The sequence below is a fragment of the Prionailurus viverrinus genome, chromosome B4, assembly GCF_022837055.1.
Source record: "Prionailurus viverrinus isolate Anna chromosome B4, UM_Priviv_1.0, whole genome shotgun sequence".
Lineage (NCBI taxonomy): Eukaryota > Metazoa > Chordata > Mammalia > Carnivora > Felidae > Prionailurus > Prionailurus viverrinus.
The window spans coordinates 90,708,712-90,734,413 of record NC_062567.1 but is presented as its reverse complement, the minus strand read 5'-3'; the positions used below and the strand labels follow the sequence as shown (position 1 = coordinate 90,734,413).

At 36.0% G+C, this 25,702-nt stretch overlaps 1 protein-coding gene across 1 annotated transcript in view; it reads right to left on the bottom strand.

The window, feature by feature from the left end:
* Window positions 1-232: 232 nt before the first annotated feature.
* Window positions 233-25,702, bottom strand: part of RAP1B (RAP1B, member of RAS oncogene family) — a 45,521-nt gene continuing 20,051 nt past the window's right edge. The window contains exons 2-8 of the mRNA XM_047865605.1: window positions 10,833-10,915; window positions 9,709-9,777; window positions 7,906-7,962; window positions 6,726-6,866; window positions 4,944-5,087; window positions 3,883-3,999; window positions 233-1,479 (exon numbers count right to left, since the gene is read on the bottom strand). Coding sequence (XP_047721561.1) covers window positions 3,913-3,999; window positions 4,944-5,087; window positions 6,726-6,866; window positions 7,906-7,962; window positions 9,709-9,777; window positions 10,833-10,889 — 555 coding nt within the window. The 5' untranslated portion in view covers window positions 10,890-10,915 and the 3' untranslated portion in view covers window positions 233-1,479; window positions 3,883-3,912. The remainder of the gene's footprint in view (window positions 1,480-3,882; window positions 4,000-4,943; window positions 5,088-6,725; window positions 6,867-7,905; window positions 7,963-9,708; window positions 9,778-10,832; window positions 10,916-25,702) is intronic.

Here is a 25,702-nt window from a genome sequence, read left to right as displayed (position 1 = left end):
CAAGAAAAAATTCAAAAGGTGGTTTATGTGGCTATTCAAACAATACTAGGGAAAAAAATCTGACATCTTTCACTCACCATTTCTATAATTAATGAATGAATCTGGCTTGTCCAAATCTTAAATTATGAAATCACACTATGTAAAATGCACCTATTACATTTAAAAAGTTAAACCCATATTTATTTACTAGCACTGTTAAACATTACACAAAACACAGTCAAGTGGCAAGTAATTATAATGCAAGCCCTTGCATGGCAATCCAAATTTATTGAACTACTGATGCTAAGTTATACAAAATTGCACCACTTTAATTAAGGCTTTTAGTTTACATTTGGCCACCTCAAAGTCGTTGTAACATTAGGTTGGTCAATTTAAATACTGTGGCTCCCTGTTGGATAGACACACAATCTTTACACCCAAACGTTAATGCATACAAAGCAACAAGGCATTGTTAAATAAAACAGCAATAGTTACTGCAACTTAGGCCTTGTGACCAATTACACATGATTAAAATTACTTCCCACATTCACATCCACAGTACTCGTCCACCATTTAACATCTCAACCAAAACGTTACACATGTGAAACAATCACTAACAGGCAAAAATACTAAACCTGTATATTTGGTATTGCAAATACACTTATGCATGAGCAAGCAAGGGATTCACAGTGAGAATCTACAGCTGCAGAAGCCTGAAAATGATTTACAAAAATTGTTAAATCATTAAAAAATTGTTTGAAAATATACACTTCTTGTTGTAGACCCCCACTGTACACACAACTATAAACATTGTTCCCTATGTAAACAAAAAAGGAAACATATAATAAAAGATTTGAAAAGTCTGGACATTTCCTTCCCAACAGATATTAAAGGCAACGTCTTTAATCTAAGACATTATACTGAAAGGACTATCATATTTTAAAGACAAGATCACTGTCTCCACAGGTTTTTTTAAAAATTAAAAAAACTATATAGCTGTGTTAATCAAAGCACTTATTTGTACAATACAATGATAATGACCTTGAATTTCTTAAAAAAAATTACAATAAGCTACAAGTATCAAAGAAGCGAAGTTATCTGGAGTAGTCTATATAGGAGCTCTTTGGACTTTCTTTTATTATGCTAAAATAGTGGTGCTTTTAGGATTTACATTATTGTACTCTCCAATACAAAGTATGGGGCATGTTAAAGTATACAGTACACCATTTTCATACATGTACAACATTGGTGGATGAAAAATGTCTCTTAGCAGTAATACTGGATTGTAGCCTCTGGTTTTACCAGCTGCATACTCTAGGACTATTATATAAGTAAAAATCTCTCTTGTGATACTGGAAAGTGATTAGAATGTGCAAACTGATGTAGTAGCTTTCATCCGCCTCTTAAAGGGTACCACCACAGAAAGTCCATTTAAGATGTTGGTAGGTTTAACAAAGTTGGAATGCTGGCACTGTTGAATTGGGCAACAGTTCTTCAGACCTGTCAAAACGAAAAAATTACATTGAAAACATGGGTTGAAAACAGCACACTCAAGATCCAAAGGAACACATTAAAACAACAGTGTTAAAGTGTTAGAAATGAAGAGAATACAGGCCCTTGTCATTACATTCGTGACGATATACACACAACCCATAGCAAAGCAAAGCGTGGGGAGACATTTTCATCTTTTTGGAATGACTTCATCTATTCTGCTGCCCTCCTAAAAGTCAGTCAAATCAAAGTTTTAGATACAAAAAGGGAATGTACCTTAGTGCAAATTTCTGTGTATTACCCTTCCAAAGACTAAAAGCAGAATAATAAAAAACACCACATTAAAACTTTAGGTCAGGTCAACTTTATTAGAATTAGGATTAAAAAACAGATAGCGACATTAACAAAATGAATGTTTCCAATCCTAGAATTACAGAAGTATAGAATGCACATCCAACCAGGGTTTCTAATACCAGAAAACCACTCTTCCAGGAAGAGTGGCTATAAAGCTCGTTCAGAGAAGCAGACAAAACAGAATTTATTTCATGATGGCTCTTAACAATTGACAGTTATAAATGTTCTAATTCCATATTTAAACAAATTAGATCAACTTAAGATGGATGTCAGAAAAAGCTGGTATTACGCTAAAATCACACGTAATTAAATTTAAAAAATTTGTGAGTGATGTAAAAGAAGTAAAATCAGAACTCTTTCTGCCAAATATTTATTTTCTTTGGATGATTTTCTGTATACATTCCTGACTATGAAAAAGTTTTCTTTTTTTACTGTTTCTCTGGGGTTCAGACTTGCTGCAAGTTCCAGAAATGCTGTTAATATAGATATGGCTGTTGAAGCAATTTTTATAAATGCCTTGAACTTTAAGTCTTCATTTAGTCTGAATGAGTTTGGTAACTTTTCTAAATCCTAGCAGACTGAATGTAGCAAATTGAATAGCACAGATGGGAGTGTGTGAGCTCACGCACATGTGTGCCAAGAATGGGCATGTGGTCAGGAGAGGATGTCAGGAATGAGAGCACTTATCTAAACAGAAAGCTTTAAATGCAGAGTAGGGACAGAAACTCTAAGAGGCAGAATCAGAAGTGCTATAGTAGAGGGCCATTTTAACACAGGAAGTAGCAGAGCCACAAATACTAAAAGTTCTCAAGGATAAGTACAGTAAAATATAGTTTTAATGATAAGGGGGCAAGAAACCATTCTCATTGGCAAAGAGCAGCAGATGATAGTTGAGGGTTTACCAAGTACCAGGTACTGATCTAAGTGATTTACAAGTATTAACTCATTTAAAAAAAATTAAAAAAAAAGTTTTTTTAACGTTTATTTTTGAGAGAGAGACAGAGCACAGGTAGGGGAGGGGCAGACACACACACACACACAGAATCTGAAGCAAGTTCCAGGCTCTGAGCTGTCAGCACAAAGCCCGACGCAGGGCTTGAACTCACAAACTGCAAGATCATGACTTGAACCAAAGTCGGATGCTTAACTGACTGAGTCACCCAGGCGCTCTGATATTAACTCATTTAATATGACTGTTTTCAAAAACTATATAAAAATGTTGCATGTTCAGTTTTCCTTTGTCGTCTCATCTCTTGAGTTGTTTCTGTGGTTTTCTATGCCTGGGAACTCTTTGGCTATCAATGTCTTTTGCTGACAGACTTTCCCTGAATCCGCAGTTTATATTTGACTAATTTGGTGCCCCAGGTATATATGCTCCTATAGGACCTATAACAGCATAGTGACTAAGCATGGGCTCGAGAGCTAGTTCATTGTTTAAATTCTGAGCCATGAACTCAGATCACTGGATTCAAATTCTGGCTCTGCTATTTACTAACTGCAGGGCATGAACAAGAAATAATCTTTTTGTGCTTTAATTCTCTCATCTGTTATATGAGAATAACAGCTCCTGCCTCAGAGGACTGTTGTGAGAATTCAATTAATATGTGGACAATACTGAGTGCCAGGGATATGGTAAATGTGTCAGGAGTTTTTACTATCAATCCGATGCTGGACTTATACTATCCTGCATTTATCATATTTTGCAACTGTTTGTCTAATTCTTCCACTAGACCTGACTTAGCTTAAGGCTATAGATAGGAAAGAAGGTTGGTTTTGCTCACCACAATACCGTCAGCACAAACCAATGTCCCAGTGGGGCATAAGTATACATTGGATGAACTTACCTACAATATTCAGTTACATGAAATACCCTACTTTTGATGATATATAAAGGAAATAATTAATTACTGGGATATCATACTAACTTGTGGATATCTTAAAAAGGAAGTAACCATCTTTTTTTTTTAGAACAACAAAACATTCTATACTCGTTTTCTTCATAGAGTGCCCTTAATGAAGCTGAAGTTAAAGATTAGGGAAAAAGATAAATTAACATACCTGGCTCAGAGCTACAATGCATTTAATATATTAAAGCAGCTGACATGTTGACTTTTTGCGGGTCTTCCCAGGCACTGGAGTTTTTCTGTTAATTTGCCGCACTAGGTCATAAAAGATCTGCAAACACAGTATTTTTTTTTTTTTAATTTATAGGAGAAAAAAACCCAAAAAAGAAAAAGTAAAATGAAAGACTGAACTTTCCATGGATATATATATGAACTCCAACAAGTATTGGAGTTAACTTACTGGAGTTAACTTAACAAGTTCAGTTAAGGAATAAGTAAAACCAGGTATTTCTGTAACTGCTAAATTTTCTTATTTATTTTTTAGGGGTGCTAAAATTATTCTCCTTAAAACAAACACTGACTTAAGAAGCAGCAGAGATCTTATTGTAGTTCATTAGAATATTTAACACCATTCAAAGAAAACAATCTTTTACTCTTTAAATCTTTCTATGTATCTTTATCCTATAATATTACTTAAGCCCCTTCAAAGCAAGAACCGTGCATGCCTTCTTGAATTTGTCTCCATCTTTTTTTCCTTTTAAAGTTTATTTTTATTTATTTTGAGAGACAGAGAGCAAGCAGGGGAGGAGCAGAGAGAGGGAGAGACAGAATCCCAAGCAGGCTCCATGCTGTCAGCGTGGAGCCCAATGCGGGGCTTGAACTCACCAACCGTGAGATCATGACCTAAATGGAAATCAAGAGTTGGACGCTTAACCAACTGAGCCACCCAGGTGCCCCAATTTGTGTCCATCTTTTACAAAACATCCTTTATACACACACACCTGAACTCTTAATCCTGTCTTTCCCACCCCTATCTTTTTTTGTCCAGTCTTTCTTTTTTTCACAGTAAATTCCAGCATTTAATAAAGAGGCTATAATAGATAGCTGTGCTGCTTATTAACACGTATATATTTAACATAAGATTTTTGGTTAGAAGATCAACAAGGACCCGGAGTAAGCATTAACTTGGAGCTGTGTTAACACACACACATATTTTTCATTAATTTTAAATCCTGAATTCCAAATCAAGAGTTTTTTTAAAGTATGTCACCATACCTCATTAACATTTATTTTTGATTTTGCGGAGGATTCTAAGAATGCACAATTGTTCCATTGTCTTGCTAGATTTTGACCTTGTTCCTTTCCTACAACTCTTTCATCTTCCAAGTCACACTTATTACCAACCAGAATCATTGGAACCTAAAAATACAAAACAAAATTGTGAGGGTAAAAAAAAGTAAGTGAATATGCTCTATACATTCAAATCCAAAGAATTCTAAGAGTCAACCCTAAGGATTACTTTTTATGCCCAAGAAAAATACTAAATTAAACAATATGTAATAAAATTTATAGTCAAATATGAAAACCTTAACTCTGTTCAGAACCTTTCATGTGAAATTTTTAGAAAACAAGCCATGATGTACTTATAAAAGAGGGAAAAAAAACTTTAAAATTATGTCCCAATGGACTTATAACTAAATATAGTAAGCAAAACACAAAATATTTTTAAAAAGTACAAAAGGGTATTACTATGAAATGTCAATATATTTCAAAAGTTTTAAATGTTTTTCTAAGGGATGTGAATCAATTACAAGTTTTTTGGTTTACCGACATGCATTTATCAAATAATCATTCTTAATTTAATAATACAAAAAGGAGAAATTTGGAAAGCTCCTAAAAGTTTTAGTTTTTACTAAAAATTTAGACAACCTCAATCATGTGATGTCTGTAACTTTAAAAGGACACTATAGAGATAAATAATACTTACTCTGTAAAATTCCTATTAATCATTTAGAGATTGGTTTTCTAGAGAATTTTTGGGAAAAAAATCCAAATTAGAATATCAAGAATTTTGGCTTTTAGGAACAGATATAAAATTTTATATTCATACTTATTTAATTTAACGTAACTGATAGAACACTAATTATCAGAAATAGCAGAAAACAGACTAATTGTGAAATGTTCACTGAGCTGTAAAGATGTAATAATTCCCGAAAGTTCTCCTGTTTTAGAAGTCAAGGAAATGGGAACATTTCCCACAGATGCCTCTGAACTCTCACAATATTTGCTTATAATTAAGTTATGTATATAATACAGTGGTTCTTAAAAGTGTGATACCCAGACCAGCAGCATCAACACCATCTGGAAACCTGTTAGAAATGGAAATTCTTGAGCCCTAATCCTAGACCTACTGAATCAGAAATTGTGGGAGTCAGAGTTGGCAATCTGTTTTAACCAGGCATATAGCTGGTTCTGATGCAAGATCAATTCTGAGAACTGCTATCTATAGTATGATGAGGAAGTTAAGTAATCCTTTTAAAGTTTCCTACAGGGATTAAACTCCATTATGGTGCACTGTGAAGAGGTATGCAGGTTAATGTTAGAATCTAATGTATTTGTTGGCTTCCTTCTAAAAATATTATTATGCTCCTTTCCTATCAGTTGAGGTGTGTTCATATGTAGTTCTGATTCTTGTTTGAAAGGCTCTTAAGTCTACCAGAAACGTATAGAACATCTATTAGTAACATTTGCCACCCACATCTTTCCTTCCTTCCCACCAAATGCATGATTTAAAGAGAGGAGGGGGATAAAATTTATTTTACACGGGTTAAGAAGGGAGGAGGGGATTTCTTACTTTCCATGTTATAAATATTTGAAAATATTATGAGTGTTAAAGATGTACTTCTGCCTTTTAAGGAAAAAAGCTTTCGAAAAACTAGCCCCCAACCCCCCACCAACCACATGAACTTTAAATTGGATTTAAATTCAAATTCTTAAACTGGGTATCACTACAGTAAGGGTTTGAAATAAAATATATTCATTAGGAAATCAGCTTACATCATCAGTGTCTTTAACTCGAAGAATTTGCTCTCTCAGATCTTGTAAATCATTAAATGTGGACTGTGCTGTGATGGAATAAACTAATGCAAAGCCTTGTCCGTTTTTCATGTATAAATCCCTCATTGCGGTAAATTGTTCCTATAGCAGAAACAAAGGATCATTAAAAAACAATAAAGTTCTTACAGTTAATTTGATAATTTTAAACGTCTATAATTAGTGCTTGATGAAGAATATAGTAGTATTATGTAACATTACTTAAAATTATAGTCCATGGCAAGATGCTATTTGAAAACTGGTATTTCATGAAATTTTTACTTAACAATAAAACAACCAAAGCAGATTTATGTGCAATAAATATACTTAAGTGGGGAAGAAATATTCTTTCTCCAAAAGAATCCGAAGGAGGCTCCAGGCTCTGAGCTGTCAGCACAGAGCCTGACACGGGACTCGAACTCATGAACCGTGAGATCATGACTTGAGCTGAAGTCAGACGCTTAACTAAATGAGCCACCCTGGCCCCCCAAAAGGCAGTTTTTTAACATATAATATGTAGGGTACTGAAACAATCCCCAAGTTACTCACAGCTCATTTACTAGCTAGTTTACTATAGCTCTAAGGGGACCACCAGCATGCTTACCTACCTTATCTTGCCATTTTCCCACATTTTTCCTCCTTCACTAGACTGAGAGCCTTTGCAAGTAAGAACACAGCCCATGCCACATTTCCGGTACTCAAACATTAGATGAATGAATACCATATACCCAGAATAAATCTTCCCTTCACCTTCAGATACCAACAAATCTAAGTTGGTCTATAAATACTTTGAAGGAGGAAAGATACTGCTCAAGATATTTCTCAGAGCCACTGAGAAATAAATGTTTACCAGAGTATTTTCCACATTAATTAAAATATGATAATACAGCTTAACTTGTTTTAAAAGTACTAGTGAGGCTGAAAATTTTCAAATTTTCTACTTTTCTTCAATAAATGACCCGCTGCAATTACAAAGCACATGCATAATAAAAAACAGAATCCAAGAGAACAAAACAGCTTTAAGATTTAAGGCAAGTAGTAAACTTTTAAATAAGCTTAACTAGTATTTGTCTATAGAGTACTAGTATTTACAAGGTCAATATTACACAAGTTGTACATATACTTTGGTACTTGTTTTACATACCGTTCCTGCAGTATCCAAGATTTCAAGCATACACTGTTGTGCATCTACTTCAACTTGCTGGGGGAAAAAGCAAAATACATCCTCATTTTTATAAGATATAAAAGAATACCTCATTATATACAAAAGCTAATATGACATTTAAAATAGAGATTGCCACTTTACAACTAATCTCAAGCAATACCTGAATAAAACAGGAGAAAAAAACAGCTAGATAATCAAGGTCCACTGACCCTACTCCCCCCCCCGCCCCAAATTGTGTAAGGTGCAAAAATGACATGCTTGCTTTTTTTTTTTTTTTTAATTTTTTATTTTACAGAGACACAGAGACACAGAGCACACAAGTAGGGGAGAAGGGCCGAGGGAGAGAGACAATCTTAAGTAGGCTCCATGCTCAGTGTGGAGCCTGATGTGGGTCTCAATCCCAAAACTGTGTAAGGTGCAAAACAACATGTTGTTTGTTTGTTTGTTTTTTTCAATGTTTTATTTTACAGAGACACAGAGCACACGAGTAGGGGAGAAGGGCAGAGAGAGAGAGACAATCTTAAATAGGCTCCATGCTCAGTGTGGAGCCTGATGTGGGTCTCGATCCCACGACCCTGGGATTATGACCTGAGCCAGAATCAAGAGTCAGTCGCTCAACAGACTGAACCATCCAGATGCCCCTAAAACCATGTGTTCTCAACTCAAAGAAACCTACAAGATCCAAGCTCAATACGAATCACTCAGAACTTAATTCTGGGGAGGAAAGGATTCCAAAATAGCTCAAAAAATAATTTAAACCAGTAGTAGTTCCAAATAAGATCAGAAGTCATTCTATCTCATCACTGCCATACTTTACTTAGATATACCTTCACTTCTCTAGATAACTACATCCCCTTCGCTGCACTGGAACATTTCTGGTAGCAAAGAAGAAGACATGTATCAAATAAGTTATATATCCCTGTGACCTCTTTCTACCTAACATTTCCTAGGATAAGAAGTAAAACGGTATCTACACAGCAGCAGAGGACAAGCTGGCTATTACATAAGAGAGAACTCTCTCCCGACTAATTAAAAACATCTTCATATTAAGTTTTATTGTCACATGTTGTGTTAGTGGACACTAACAGCAGCAGTAGCACTTTCTCAAAGAGTTATAAGTAAAAAGGTTACGGGAGACTTCTGTATTTCCATCTCTAGTTTAAAAAGAAAGGAACCTGGGGCGCCTGGGTGGCTCAGTCGGTTGAGCGGCCGACTTCGGCTCAGGTCACGATCTCGCGGCCCGTGGGTTCGAGCCCCGCATTGGGCTCTGGGCTGATGGCTCAGAGCCTGGAGCCTGCTTCCGATTCTGTGTCTCCCTCTCTCTCTGCCCCTCCCCTGTTCATGCTCTGTCTCTCTCTGTCTCAAAATAAATAAAACGTTAAAAAAAAAAAATTTAAAAAAAAAAAATAAATAAATAAAAAGAAAGGAACCTGAGAGTATTCAGTCTTTGGGGGAAGGGTGAGGGGATGTGGAACTATCACTTGAGATGGCCTCGTTCTGAAGTTTGTGTGCCAAATTACAATTTTAACTGTAAACTTTAATTGTAAACTTAAAATTCTCTGAGAGAGAGAGAGAGAGAACAAGTGTTTTAAGATTCTCATTAACTGGTAAGGAGGCAATGTCAGGATATAATCAAGGGTGAACTTTTCCTACTAATTTTATAGATTAACTCAGCTTCTTCATCCTACTTTGTAAACAATATTCAACACTTACAAAGCTAAAAATATTCATTTATATTTATAGTAAAGTCTAAAGCAAAAGGCTTTCTAGGGTAACATGTACCTTTCTATAAGAATCTTCTATCGTAGGATCATATTTTTCAACAAAAATTCCTTGAACAAACTGTACAGTCTGAAAAAAATAAATAGCACACCATTATACTTCTTAAAGAAAACTACAAATCCAAATCTGTATGCTTTAAACTATTAAACTATTGATTTCATATAGGCACTTATGCCATTGATGAAAACAAAACCACCACTATATTTAAAGTATGCATTAGGTGAGAAAATTACCTTAGAAAGCTTTTTTTAAAAAACATTAGTAACCACTATGCTCCTTATTAGGTAATTCTAACTTTAGAGCTCACATATTTAAAAAAATTTTAAATGTCTTCTATTTCAAACAAACTCAATGGCTTAAATTTGAATTTGAATTAGAAAGAGGCTAATTATTTTGTGTACACAAGTACATACACCCTCAAGACACCGCCCATCACTTTGGATACATTTACAAGTGAAAGAGCAGCTCAGGTCCCATGGTACATACTTCGCAGTTTGATCTGAACACATCAAGTTCTGTGCATGGTGGCCAATGTAAGTGGCTGAGTCAGATGGTCAATCTGTCTTATCGTGGGGTTTTGCTGAACTGAACTACATGTACTCAAGTTATTTAGCCTGAGTTTCTCCCCTTCCCCAGCCACTACTGTCAAGTTTTCTTTTTTCTTAGTATACTATTCTTGAAATGGAAAGCATGGCTGCTAAAATAATGTGAAAACTGGACAGTCATAGGAAATATTTGAAAAAGGTTTTTTATAAGCTTTAATATTTTTTAGCATAAAATGTATATTATAAGCCAAGTCACAATGAGAAAGACCAAAATTCATTCCTATCTGGCTCAGAATACAGATGGACACACATTTATGTGTTCTGTGCTTAGCCCAAATTGTATTCTGCTTATCTCACGTTGGTCTGGAACTAATACACCAGCGAGAATATGATCTACCCAGATACAAGTAAAAGCTGACTAAAATTACAGGAAAAAAATATTGTATTGCTTCTAAAATCACTGAGATTTCACCTTAAAAATAAATGAAGACAAAATAAATGATAATCAAAACCTAAAACTCAACAGAAAAAGAACATGTGTTGGAGTGAATTAGCTTAAGTACAGTGAGAATGACTTACCAGAGCAGATTTTCCAACGCCTCCTGAGCCAAGAACAACTAGCTTATACTCACGCATGGTGCACGCTTGTCAAAAGCTAGTACCTTGTAATGAAAAAAAAAAAAATTCTTAAGTAATGTCTTTGTATTCATGTGCTTCTTTTATAAATTAGATATTCAACCAAGTAACTTAAAAATGATTACTCTACCATACTAGTGTGGCACGTTCCATAAACAGACTTACTAACGGATGCTGTTGGTAGGGCTCTTTACGCAACATCAGAGGTAGAAAGAAGCCACAAAATTACAACTTGCAACCCTATCCTAAATTTATACAGAATATTTGCTCTATATTAAGTAAAAAAAGGGGGGGGGGGCTGAAAAACAGCATGAAGGGATATTTTACTGGTTACAAGATGGCAGTGACAGGCATGTTTAACTCCTTTTCCTGAACCATCTGTAACCTTGAGACCCAAGTAGAGTGCCTACTAAGTACAGGGATATATCCAATGAACAACAACAACAAATTCCTGCCCTCACTGAGCAATATTCCAATAAAGATGAACAGACTACAGCACAGGTCTGCAAACAAATCCAGTCTATCACCTGTTTTTGTACATAAAGTTATTGAAATTTAGTCATGTCCATTCATCTGTGTATTGTCTGTAGTTGCTATCTTGCTTTAGTGACAGAGTTAAGTAGTTACAACATAGGCCATCTGGTCCACAAAGCCTAAAATATTTACTATCTGGCATTTACAGAAAAAATTTGCCAACCCCTGGGATACATGAATGGTAAATGAGTTAGCAGAGAAAGCAGACCAAATATCTATTCCTGAAATGGGGGAAGGTACAAGGAGCCTGACAATGGTCAGGAATCAGAGGCAGAACTAAAGAATATGAGTGCCCAGACTGAAAAACTATGGCATGTTCAAGATGATGAATTAGTGGAAATCAAAACCAAACCACAAAGAAACAACTAAAATTTCAGTATACTAAGGATAGAGAAAGAAGATCCTAAAAGTTTCCAGGCTAGGAGAATAATGTAAGAATACAAAACTCCTACATTCCTAGAAAACAGTAATTGGTCAGTGGCCATTATATAAAGTAGCCACCAGAATAAGTTCTAAATCTTCTTAATCAAGAAATGATAGTTCTATAGTTATAGTTATCAAGTAACTACTAGAACTGGTTTAAACACATTTAATCTACCAATAACCAATTGCTTCAATGAATGAACATGCTTCTGCAAACTAGCCATTACCATCAGCCCCTTACTTCTAAAAGTCAATCAAGAAGGGACTCAATTTAGGCACATTTGTGTTAAATCTCTTTATATACTCTTTCTTTTCTAAGACTTTCTACAGTCTTAGAAAAGATATCATTTGTTTTATCTTTTTATGCCACTCTTTTATTTCTCCTTAGGACACCGTATCTATTGCCATGGCTTCCTTTCAAAACTTTCTCCATTTCTGACTTTAAATATGTAGACTATCTAGCATATTTTCTCTTCTCCTGAATGGGAGGAAAATCGCCCAAACCAACCAACTAAATTAACTAACTTCTCCACTTAACTAGTTCCTATGTTTATTTCTACACTGATTGAATCCATCATTTCCATGGACTTTTACCCCAGTTCTTGAACACGGTCTCCTTGACTTTTGTGACCTGGATGATTCTTACCAGATTATAATTTTAGAAAAGGGGATATAAAAGTTGGATCTACTTTTAGCTTTAAGAATATTTCACACAGTAGTATCCATACAAATTTAGGACAAATTACTCTTGCAAATTTATTTTTTAATGTAAAAAATCATTTAAAAACAGGATTATTCAGGTGACAATTCTATTACCAGTCCCATGCTGACATTACTCAACCACACAGGATCTATACTGACCAATTTGAGAAATACTGTTTTAAAAACTTCAGGTTCTATGAAAGATGTTTCCAAATTTGTGCTTCTGAATCCAACTAGAGAAAATATGGTAATTTTGGGGATAAGAATTTCCTAAACATCCCAAATACTTCAGTAACAGTAAACCAAATATTTTAACATCAAGAAAACTAGACTCATCTCTCTGCATTCTTTTATCCTTCATGTAGCTGGGCTGTGCCAATTTCTGATAACTTCATCGTGGTTTATCTATTACTTAAAAAAACAACTCACTTCGATGAACATACACCAAAATGCCAAGCAACTGCCTTGAGTGACAGTGTTTCTACCGTTGACATTAATTCACTCCTGCCTTTGAAAGTTTGTCAATGTTTGAACTCTTGAGATTCCCTCAAACCCTGTAAGATTAGAAGTCTGGTCTGCTGAGGGGAGGTGTCTGACCAGGATATCTTTCCCTTAAGTAACCAATAACTGCAGCTTTGTGCTTTTTGTTTCAGATATTGAATGGTGCCTTCCACTCTTTGATATTTGACTTTAGACCCTCATTTAGCATCATTCCACATGATGCCCTTAGACAAACAAATGTACTGAATGGGATGCTTATGTCCGACCAATTTGTTTGTTCTATGAATTTGCCATCAGATGGATCAGTCTCAACAATGATGGGAACTCCAACTGGCTCCTTGAGCTCACACTGCCAAATTTATTTTGTTATCCTAGCATTTGTACCAAGCAAGTCTTTGTAGAATGCAATGAAGCCTTTTGGATATGGCTTGGAGGTGTACTATTTGGTAAATATTTTTGCCATTAGTTTAATTCTTCAGCTACTTGCTTTTTGTTCACCTATGTGCACAAAATTGTGTGTCATGCGTTTTGTTTTGTCCTGGACTGTCTTGTTTCCAATCACTGAATAAAGGAATGCTCCATTTGGAATGAATGGAGGCATAGGCCCCACAAGCCTCCAGTCCAATTCAAGCTGGCCCCAGGCACTAAACGTTGAAGATGAGTAAAACCAGTGGCCCCTTAGGCAGAGGCGAATGATTGGTCAAATGTCACTCTGGGTCACTTGCAAAATTTTGTGACAGTATATTATAAGGTCAATAACTGTGGGGCTGTTGATTATGCAGCTCCTCCCTAACCTCTGCTTGGTCAGGGAACCCGAGAATCTGTAAAGACACACTTGTTAAAAATTTTTTTTTCCAAATATTTATTGAGAAAGAGAGTGAGTGGGGTAAGGGCTGAGAGGGAAAGAGAATCCCAAACAGGCTCTGTGCTATACAGGGGCTCGATCTCACTGAACCGTGAGATCATGACCTGAACCGAAACCAAAAGTCTGATGTTCAACCCACTAAGCCACCCAGGCACCCCTAAAGCACTCTTAAATCACTTTTACTTAGGAATAATTTCTATCCAGTGAAACAAGCAGATCTTAAACAGTGAAATGAATTTTGACGTATGCTAATACCCTCACAACCACAGACACAGCCCTCATTACAATTTAAAACACTTCCATCATCCAGAAAGTTCCCAATGTGCCTCTTCTCAGTTAATTAACGGGATACCCTTTTTCTTAACTCTAGGGACTGCTTTCTTAGTTGTCAAAGCCACAACTTTCCCTAGGAAGAACTTCTGTGTTTTTTATAAACTCAATATAATCTTGATTCTTTTAATTTTTTTTTTTTTTATGTTTATTTCGGAGACAGAGAGAGACAGAGCATGAGTGGGGGAGGGGCAGAGAGAGAGGGAGACACAGAATCTGAAGCAGGCGCCAGGCTCCGAGCTGTCAGCACAGAGCCTGACACGGGGGCTTGAACTCATAAACCGTGAGATCATGACCTGAGCTGAAGTCGGTTGCTCAACCGACTGAGCCACCCAGGCACACTTAATCTTGACTCTTGTACGTATATGGGCAAATGACAAAAATTGTGACTGACAAGAATGACTTAACTGGACTTATGGCCAACTTTTAAAATATCAAAATTAATACATTAAGAGAAACTGTAACTACAGAAAAAATTATTAGACAAAATAACATTTAATAATCAACTTCTTTAATTGGTATTCTGGGGCCTCAAAATGACTAAGAGAGCCTACTCTTCTTGAATCGTTCTGTCTCTTTACTCACACTACCCACACAATCCTATTCCTTTTGCTCCTTCCCCTTACCTCTGAAATACTTTTCTTGAGGGTTTGTCACCAAAGGAACAATTATACTCACCTCTTTAATTGCTGGAGTAAAAGAACTAAATAGAAACTGAATTTAAACATGAGTATAGATTTAGTTGAAGTTATGGTTAAGGATTTTCTTAAATCTCAGGATTTAGAAGACAGAAATTTGTTTCTGGATTTCAACTTAATCACTAATTACTTTTCTCTTTATAAAGAAAAATGCTAAAAGCAGAATAGGAAAGACCAGATTCAAAGAACCCAGCATATTTTAAAAACTGGCCTTGACAGAACAAGAACCTATTTAGGAAACACACTATTTCAGAAGTCTTTCTTAGAGGTAGACGGGTCAAGATTTAAAACTGTAAACAAAATAAAAATGACTTGATATGAAACAAAATAAAAATTAATGTCAGGAAAGTGTAAAATATATTGTTTTAGACCCAATAGCTGAGATAAAGAAAGGCATATCTGTTCTTTCTGTTAACTGGGCTTAGACCTGAATAGGAAACTTAAAATAAGAAATTAGTAATTTAGAAATCTACAATGGCTGAGATTTTTCAAAGACCCCTACAAAGTAAAAAAGCTAGAAAAACCAAACCAAAAAGGTCTTTGTTTTATGAGAAACGGGAGTTTATGGATGAAGACACTTACATAATGCAAGGAGGAGAGCCATAGGAAGGACCAATGTTTCATGTTTGCTAAGAAGTGAAATACAATGATTCAAAATCTGTCCCATAATGCTGCTCCAAGTAAAACATGAGCACCCCACAATTCCTGCCATTTTTCCACAAAAGGTAGCAATGGACTGACTACATAGAATCACAAGGGAATTTTGGGGGGTGATGGAAGTGTTCTAACACTAACTGTAGTGATGATGCACAACTTTATAGTTACTAAAACCCAAAACAAAACACTGACACAGCTGACTGAATTAACATAACAATTACCATTAAAAATATTGACTATAAAAAGTAAACATTTATGGGAATTGCATTTCTTAATGAGATGGTTGAGACCTACTTCCCCAATTGCTTTATTTATCCGTGAGTATTACCTATTGTTAGAATCAGGTTCATCCAGATTATTACTTCCATCAGTAGTTTGTTTCTTTTATTCCTTATGATCAAAAATTATATTCATTGTAGGGATACATGACATTTTCTTTACACATTCATCAGGTGATGAACATTTGGATTATTTTCAGCTTGTGGGTAGTATAAATAATGCTGATCTATTTGTTTTAATTTTAGAAATTCAACCAAAAAGAATTTTTATTATAGAGCCCTATGGTCACAGGAAGTTTAAAGCATTTCAAATTTTGAAGTAGAGAAATCTGATGTTGTCAACAGACTTTCAAATCTAAAAACATAGTGACAAAACACATCTAACTTGCCAAAAAGGTTTGTAACAAGGAACACTTATAAGGAAATGCAACCAAGCAAAGTCATTATCTTTCATTAATTTTTACTAATATCTCCTTATATATACCAAACTAAAATATTAAAAAAAATTTTATCTTGAAAGAGAGAGAGAGCATGAGTGGGGAAAGGGCAGAGAGGGAGAGAGAATCCCAAGTAGGCGGGGCTGACATGTGGCTGGATTTCAAGACCCTAGGATCATGACCTGAGCTGAAATCAAGAGTTGGACATCCAACCGATTGAGCCACCAGGTGCCCTCAACTAAAATATTTTTATTTAAATCCCGATAAATACCAATGCTAGGGATATTTTTTTCCTTCAAACGAAAAACCTAACTGTATGATAGCCAAGATTTGAACTAATATCTACATTTCAAATTGGTACTTTCCACTACACCAGCTTTGAAAAATTGTTTAGAGATTCTAAGATTGAAATAATGGATTTCATTGTGAATGCTAGTGACTGAGAAAGGCCACTGCTTCTGTTTTGAAAATGACTGTGGGGTTGCATCTAGTTTTAGCAGAAAAGACAACTCTGCTCAGCAAGTAAAGTCTGTCATTGGCTTTTTGGTGGGGAGGAGGAAAGAAGGTGCTGGCACCTGTGTATTTGAGTTGTGGGCAGAACCTTCCTGTTCAAGTGCTGTTAACTTGAAGCCCAAGAATAAGCACTTGAGAAATCTGAATTTCTAATTTCATGCACAGTTCTGATGGAGAGAGTTACATCTGAATTTCTAAGGGATTTGTGATAACTACCGTTTGAGACATCGAGAATAACTGCTCTCTTTTACAGAATCCCAAAAAGGGACAATTTTGACAGCATAGCATAGTGGTTCACAGCACCTAAGTTTCAAATCCTAGTTTTGTACAACCTTGAGCAAGTCATGAAAACTTTCAGAGCTTCACTTTCTTTACGGTGAAAGTGGAAGCAGTAATACTTACACGATAAAGTTATGAGGCAGATACAAGAATGTAAACTCCAGAAAAAAAATTTTGTCTGTTTTACTCATTGCTATATCCCCAGAACCTGAAACAGTGCCTGGGGCACATAGTACGTGCTTAAGAAATTAAGGAATGAAATGTAGTAGTACTTTTCTTTAAAAAAAAAAAACGTATTTTTAATGTTTATTTTTGAGGCAGAGAGAGACAGAGGATCAACAGGGGAGGGTCAGAGAGAGAGGGAGACACAGAATCTGAAGCAGGCTCCAGGCTCTGAGCTGTCAGCACAGAGCCCGACACGGGGCTCGAACTCACAGACCGTGAGATCATGACCCGACTTCGGCTCAACCGACTGAGCCACCCAGGGGCCCCTGTAGCAGTACTTTTCTTTAAGAGTCATGGATCCCGTGCACATAGTAACAATCAACAGAAGATAGCTTTTTAATAATAATAGAGGAGGGGTCCCTGGGTGGCTCAGTCTGTTAGCATCTGACTCTTGATCTCAGCTCAAGTCCTCATCTCAGGGTCTGGAATTCAAGCCCCACGTTGAGCTATGCGCTGGGCATGAAGCCTACTTAAAAAAATAAAAACAACAGCAGCAATCCTCTGAGCTGTTGCTCAAGTTACCTCAGTTGAGAATCCATGCTCTACCCTTTTACCTACTCGCTCAATAAAACATGTTGAGGGAACAGCAGTCCAGCTTTTGTTTGAGAACGTTTCTTCTAGGTAGGTAAAGAGACACAATGTACAGGCTAAAACTGTTTTCCATCCATACATGGGTTTTTGTCCTTATTTTAGTCCTCGTGTTACTACAACCAGTAGTGGAATAGTGGAACAGTTGGGAATATTTTAAGATCAACTGAACTATATTATAATTCTTTAGCTACAGACTCTAAGGCTTCCTACTATATTCTACTAAATCTAAGAAGCACTTTAAAAAAAACACATTTTAGGGGACCCCTGAGTGGTTCAGTTGGTTAAGCATCTGACTCTTGATTTCAGATCAGGTCATTATCTCAGGGTTTGTGAGTTTGAGCCCAACTCAGTTTGTGAGTTTGTGCGTCGGGATCTTCACTAACAGCACACTGTCTACTTGGGATTCTCTCCCAAGGCCCGTGCTCCCCCCCCCCCCCTCAAATAAATACCTAAACTTAAAAAAAAAAAAAAAGTACTATACAAAAATTTCTGTAATAGTGTTGTTATCTTTGCTCTTTAACATTAATTACACAAGTGAATGAAGATTACTGTATGTACCTCAAGTTTTGCAGACTGTTATTTTGACTACCTAGGGAGAATCTCAGTATACTTTAGAAGCAGAAATATCTTGAGATGCTAATGTAAAATGAATTTTAATTCCTTTTGAACTTGTAAAATAGCTATGTGTATGTGATAATGTGGTGGGATCATTTTCTTCTACTTTTGTTTTTTTCCTGAGTTTTTAAAATTACTAATAAACAATATATTTATAAAATATGCAAATGAAAATTAAAAATTGAAGGCAAAAGAGGAGTTGTGGAGTTGTCTTTTAATTACCCCATGTTACTATCATTTAAGAATGTTGATAATCATTGGCATTTTTATAATTTTTTTAAACGTTTATTTATTACTGAGAGACAGAGTGTGACAGAGCATGAACATGGGAGGGGCAGAGAGAGGGGGAGACACAGAATCCGAAGCAGGCTCCACGTTCCACACTGTCAGCACAGAGCCCGACGCGGGGCTTGAACTTATGAACCATGAGATCATGACCTGAGCCAAAGTCAGTCACCCAACCAACTGAGCCACCCAGGCACCCCTTATAATCACTGGCATTTTTAAAAAGTGGTCATTAGAAACTCAACAATACCAAGTTGAGTCAGTCATTCAATTCACAATGAATAATAATTATAATACTGCTACTACCAGAGAAAAGTATCTTTCTGATAAATAATATACTGATGGTGACAGTGCATGTTTAAAGAAAACAAACAGGCAAGCTTAAAAGAACCAATTAAAACTCTTTTAATGCTATTTTTTTTTAAATTTTTTTTTTCAACGTTTATTTATTTTTGGGACAGAGAGAGACAGAGCATGAATGGGGGAAGGGCAGAGAGAGAGGGAGACACAGAATCGGAAACAGGCTCCAGGCTCTGAGCCATCAGCCCAGAGCCTGACGCGGGGCTCGAACTCACGGACCGCAAGATCGTGACCTGGCTGAAGTCGGACGCTTAACCGACTGCGCCACCCAGGCGCCCCATTTTAATGCTATTTTTAAACCTTAGTAACTACTGTGCTTGTTCTGAAAAAGGGCTAAGAGGTATTATTGAAAATTACAAAATTAAACATACTGTTTTAAGTGCTTTACAGAACCATCAATGTAACTACTGACAATATTTACTCTAAAAATGTAAACATTGAAATTTTAAACATTTTACTCTATTGTCAAAGAGATATTTATCCTTATGCTAATTAGCATGCCAAAAAAGTCTACTTAGAAAGAAAAGATAAGTAGGGTGGCAAAGAAGTTAAGTTCTAAGTATTTTAACGGGCATGCCAGCAGCAAAGGTTTGTATTCTGAAAAGCTGGCTGGTTTGTTTTATCTTCTTGTACTTCAGCAGAAAATACAGATTGAAACAAAAAGATACAAAGTAAAATTAGGGTACTTGATATTAGAAATTATTAAAAATTCTAGTTGTCAGGTGTCATTGCCATGGACTGCCATCTGAAGAAATGGGAAGTGCAATTAAAACTATTTCATAATGATCTAAAAAATCTACACTGGAAGAAATTTTAAAACCTTCAAGCAGTTAAAGGCAACACCACAAGAAAATGATAAATGAAGATGTATCAGCAATGGGGAAGTAGGTCTTGGTCAAACTCTATGCCAAAAATTATGGTGCTACTGGTCAAACGTGAAACATTCTAGTTTGAGTTTCTAATACAGGTAATGGGATCTGGTTGATTTACATATGATTTTGTGGCATTCCTTGTAAATAATGGCATTTATTTGTAAAAATTAAATGCAGTGTGGAAGTTGAAAGCGAAGTTATGAATTGCTAATTAAAAAAATAATATGCTTATGTTAATCTGCATTTGAACCAAGCTTTAATCTGTTAACTCACCTATTATGTTAAGTCATAAATTAATAAGGGACTCTCAGATCCTCAATTTATTCAGGTGGTTAAACCGGTAAGAATGCTGTATATATGCAAAATGAATTCAGTGCTGTTAATAGTGCCACTTCTCACTTATACTTCTTCAGCAAAAAAATGTAATTTCTACAACAAGCAGACACTTACACAATTATAAATATGAAGCATGATTCACATTACTTCTCTAATCATCTAAGATTACAAATGAAGAAAATGAAACACTAAGGAATCTACTCCTGAAATCGTTGCACTATTTGCTAATTTGGATGTAAATTTTAAAAAATAAAAAATAAAATTAAAAAACATGAAAATTAAATTGGTTTAATAAATAAATTGAATAAAAAATACTTGAGGTTAAAATTTGCATAAAAATTTAGGAGGGGGTAATTTTTGGGTATTGTATGTCATTTACATGTAAAGATTTCTAATTGTAATTACTTACTTATACAGATTTCCTAAAATTTGTGTGACTTACAACCAACTCCTGATCAAGGAAACAGACTGATATATCTTAGACTTTGCTGCATTTCTTGCAAAACACTATTCACTAATTTAAAAGATTGTACCCAATGAGCCCTTTGAATAGATTAAGTTGTGTTTTCAACATAAGTTTCTACCATTTGGCTTTATTGTTTATTTACTTTTATTAAAAAAAATTTTTTTTTTTTTTAGTGATTATTTGTTTTGAGAGAGAGAGAGAGATAGAGAGCAAGCAGGGGAGGGGCGGAGAGAGAGGGAGACAGAATCCCAAGCAGGCTCCGCATCGTCATCATGGAGTCTTGCGGGGCTTGAACCCACAAACTGTGAGATCACGGCTTGAGCCGAAATCAAGAGTTGGGCACTTTACAGACTAAGCCACCCAGGCACCTCCTGTTTATTACTTTTAAATCAACATCTCTGGCGGGGTAATATGCCAATTTATTTGTGGCTGGGGTTACACTTAGATTTGGGAAAGTCACAGAGATCTGTCTGGGATCCACTGGAGAGGTCATGGCTACAATGTCCCTTCCTCTGCTGGCAGGTGAAAATGGGATTTCTGTAGCAATCTAAATGTAGTTGGTATTATGAGGTACCATTATTCAATATGTACAAAATGCCCCTCAGTGATTTCCTTTCTCTGCTTTATACACAAAGATATTCATGATGCCCTCTCCTGCCCACTGCCCCCCACCATTTGTAGCAAAAATAATACACAGGTCAGGATAGAATGTTCCTGACCAGCAAATACTCAGAATGCAATTCTGAGGAGGGTAGTGTCAAGGAAAACTTTTTGAAGTATTCTTGAACTATCTCAGTCCACAATCAATTCCCCTTTCTGACAAGCTACACCAAATACTCTAGCACTTGATTATATACTATCTTGTACTGTCTTTTAAGAGGACAATTATAGAAAGGAACATCATCTTAAGGTTTAAGAAGTTTGGCTCTATTTAAAAAGTTATATAACTTGAGATAAACTACTTTATTCTCAATTTACAGTATCCTTGTTTGTAAAATGAGGGTAGAGGGAAGGGGGAAGAACGGAACACAGAGATGCCTTACATCAGCCAGGTAGGCATGTAAATGCTTGAAGCAGGAAGGTGTTAATGTTAGGAAATGGCGTGAGCAGAATGAATGCTTATACAGATGAAGTCATTCAAATTCTGAAAGTTGTGAATATCGTGGAAACCAACAAAATCTACTTAAGGTATGGAGATTTGGGTTCTGGTACTAGTTTTCTACTTCTGTACTAAATGATCTCTAAGGTCCCTTTCAATTCCAAAATGTATTGTTACATATACGGGGCTTTGAAGAATTATATATAGACAGAGCTTTTAAAAGTATCTTAATGTTATATTCCCTTTTTTAAAAAGTATTTTTTTAATGTTTACTTAATTTTGAGAGAGAGCGTGAGTCGGGGAGGGGCAGAGAGCGCGCAAGACACAGAATCCAAAGCAGGCTCCAGGCTCTGAGTTGTCAGCACAGAGATCGACACTGGGCTCGAACTCACAAACGTGAGATCATGACTTGAGTCGAAGTTGGACGCTTAACTGACTGAGCCACCCAGGCACCCCTCCCTCTTCTTAATTATTATAAAATAAAGGGGCCAAAAACAATACAGGACAATGTACACATTCACAGGCTGCTCTCAGCTGGGAAAATCCATTACTACCACCAGGTACTCAACCAAGGCAAGATGCAAAGGCTTTCCGTATTTTCTTCTTAGTTCTGGCATGCTAGTCCAACATGCTTTGTGCAATTAAGATCTCCTTTTCAACTAATTTATGATTAGGGTATGGACATGAGGTTCTCTCTCACTCAGGGTGGTAAACATGGAATGTGGAAAGAAGGGAGCCCTAGAACTGACTACCTATGCAACTTACCAGAGGGTAGTTACTTATTCTAGGCTTGTCTTAATCTATAAAATACAGACAATAATATCAATTTTACAAACTTAATGGACAGATTAAACGTATACGGTCTATGAAAGTCTTAAGTGTTAATCATTACTATCATCAACGAGATGAAGAGTAGTTCCTCGTTATTTTGTCCCCAATTTGGTCTAGAAATATTTGTTAAATCAAGGAATGACTAAAGACTAATAATTCATTTCCAACAAAGGAAAGAACTATTTAGATCCTTTTTTTTTTTTTAATCTTTATTTATTTTTGAGAGAGAGACAGCGTGTGAGCAGGGGAGGAGCAGAGAGAGAGAGGAAGACACAGAATATGAAGCAGGCTCTAGGCTCCAAGCTGTCAGCATAGAGCCCGACAAGGGGCTTGAACTCACGAACCATGAGATCATGACCTGAGCCGAAGTCGGACGCTCAACCGACTGACCCACCCAGGTGCCCCAGGTCCTTTTTTTTTTTTTTTAAAAGAACTATTTAGATCCTTAAAAGACCACAAACAAGTTACCTTTTGTACAAAAGTTGCCATTTAAGTTCACATTCTTGACAGACATCAAGAATCCCAACTGAGAATGAATTACACAAATCTTGAGAAAAATCAGTTCTTACACTTGCCGTGTAGGAATGTAATTTGAGTAGAAAAGAAAATGCTCTGGAGCAGGAAAAGTATTAAAAGCAACTTTTAGGTTCCAGAGACACCTGCTCTCAACCTCAATCTGATTTATTCTTTAAATCAATCTCATTAATAAATGTAAAAAGCAGGTTATGGTAAGAATCAAATCCTTGAAAAGTGGGAAGTGATATTTAAAAAGCTTTAATTCCTTGGGGTGCCGGGGTGGCTCAGTGTGTTGACTCTTGATTTTGGCTCAGGTCATGATCTCAGGGTCATGGGATCGAGCCCTGAATCGGGCTCTGCGCTGAGCGTGAAGTTTGGGATTTTCTCTCTCCCTCTGCCTCTCTCCCTGGCTTGTGCTCTGTCTCTCTAAAAATAAAAAAATAAAAATAAAAAGCATAATTCCTTTCCGTTAAAATGTCATAGGGTCTCCAAATAGCTATAGTCAAATTAAAAATTTTCCAAAAACAATGGTTAACTCAAGCAATTCTATCCTCAAGTTATTTTGCTACAACACCCACCCCCAACCATCCATCTTGAAATTCTGTGATCTTAAATTATAAATAAAGGACTAAGTAAAAAACTTAACTACTGGTTCCTGAAGTCAAGTGACATTACTTCTCCCACTGAACACTTTCTGGAAGAGATGATATTTGATTTCTCCTTTCCGCCTCCAACTCCGAAAGAAGTATTTTAGCAGCTGAAGAGGACTGCTGTGTTCTCTTTGCACTCCTAAATAAATTTAACTAATTAAAATGTTAGGAGAACCTGGTATTAATCCATTGGACACAACGACAGAAATCAAAACTTCTGAGATTTAAAAATTATTTTTGGAGGTCCAAACACTACCTCTCATACTCTCTTTTAAAAATAAAACTAACAATGAACTACAAAATAAACAAAAATCCATTAAAATGAGTATTACTTATCATATTTACTTTCTGAGTTGTGTGCATCTCTCTTGAGGGGAAAATGGGAAGTGTTTCTAATCTTATATTCTGCTGAGAAAGGTCTTCTCTGTGAATCAGTTTTAAATCTAGTTAAGTGCAGAATTTGTAAGCTACCCAACAATTTCACTGTTCTGACTACATTTATAATACCTCAAGTAAGGAAAAAATTTTTCTCTTGCCCTTTTCATGGATTAATATTGCCAGTAAATAAAGCTTATTCCTACATATACTATGACATGCAATATAAGGTCATGGTTTCTAGTTTTATTACTGGAGTTATTACTATAGTTACCTTTCAGTTTAGTACTTGATCATTTCTCAGCCAAATCAAGAGAGCAAGGTAGTTAGGTGACAAAAAAAAATGGAGATTCCAACATGTTTCGAAAAGAAGAAGAAATAATATGGGCTCAAGATGACCTGTTTGTTAGTTTCTATCAGATCCATCCCAACAGGTTGGATTTATGTAGAACTCTCCTCTGCTCCCAAGAGTTCTTTGGACACGACTTAAGAATCTACCTTGGGGCGCCTGGGTGGCTCAGTCGGTTGAGCGTCCTACTTCAGCTCAGGTCACGATCTCGCGGTCCGTGAGTTCGAGCCCCATGTCGGGCTCTGGGCTGATGGCTCAGAGCCTGGAGCCTGCTTCCCATTCTGTGTCTCCCTCTCTCTCTGCCCCGCCCCGTTCATGCTCTCTCTCTGTCTCAAAAATAAATAAACGTTAAAAAAAGAAAAATTAAAAAAAAAAAAAAAAGAATCTACCTGTCAGGGTTTTTTTTTTTTTTCTTCTTTTTCTCATCAGATCTAGTAGTAAATTCTATAGGTTATACATAATGACTAAAAGATCTTCTGTGTCTCCCAAACATAATTTAGGTAAATATGGATTGAATTATGGATATTAACTTTACTATTTGTTATATATAATTTAGAATCTGATACACACACGCCTTATTTAACTATATCTTAATTAGGGAAAAATCCAGGAAAATATAAGAATTAAGAGCACAGATTTTACATCTTATTTCCTAAAATGCCAGTTCTAACTATTAGCTAAATGACCTTGGTCATGTTATTTAACCTCTCATTTAAATGAGAGGTTATGTGCCTCATTTCCTCATCTGAAAATGAGAATAACAGTATTTGCTTCATAAAGTTTTAAATATTCAAATGAAATGTGCAAATGTTAACAGATAGTAAGCAGTATTACTTGCTATTTTTAAAATCCCATCTACCTATTAACAGTGCTCAAAATTTGAAGCACCTACAGTACCTCAAAATCATACTATACTATAGGAACTTGTATATCTAGGGGAGTTGTCACTCTCTCTTATCCATCCCATTACCAAGTCTGATCCATTCTACCTTGGCATCTCTGAAATCAATTCCATTCTCTCCACTT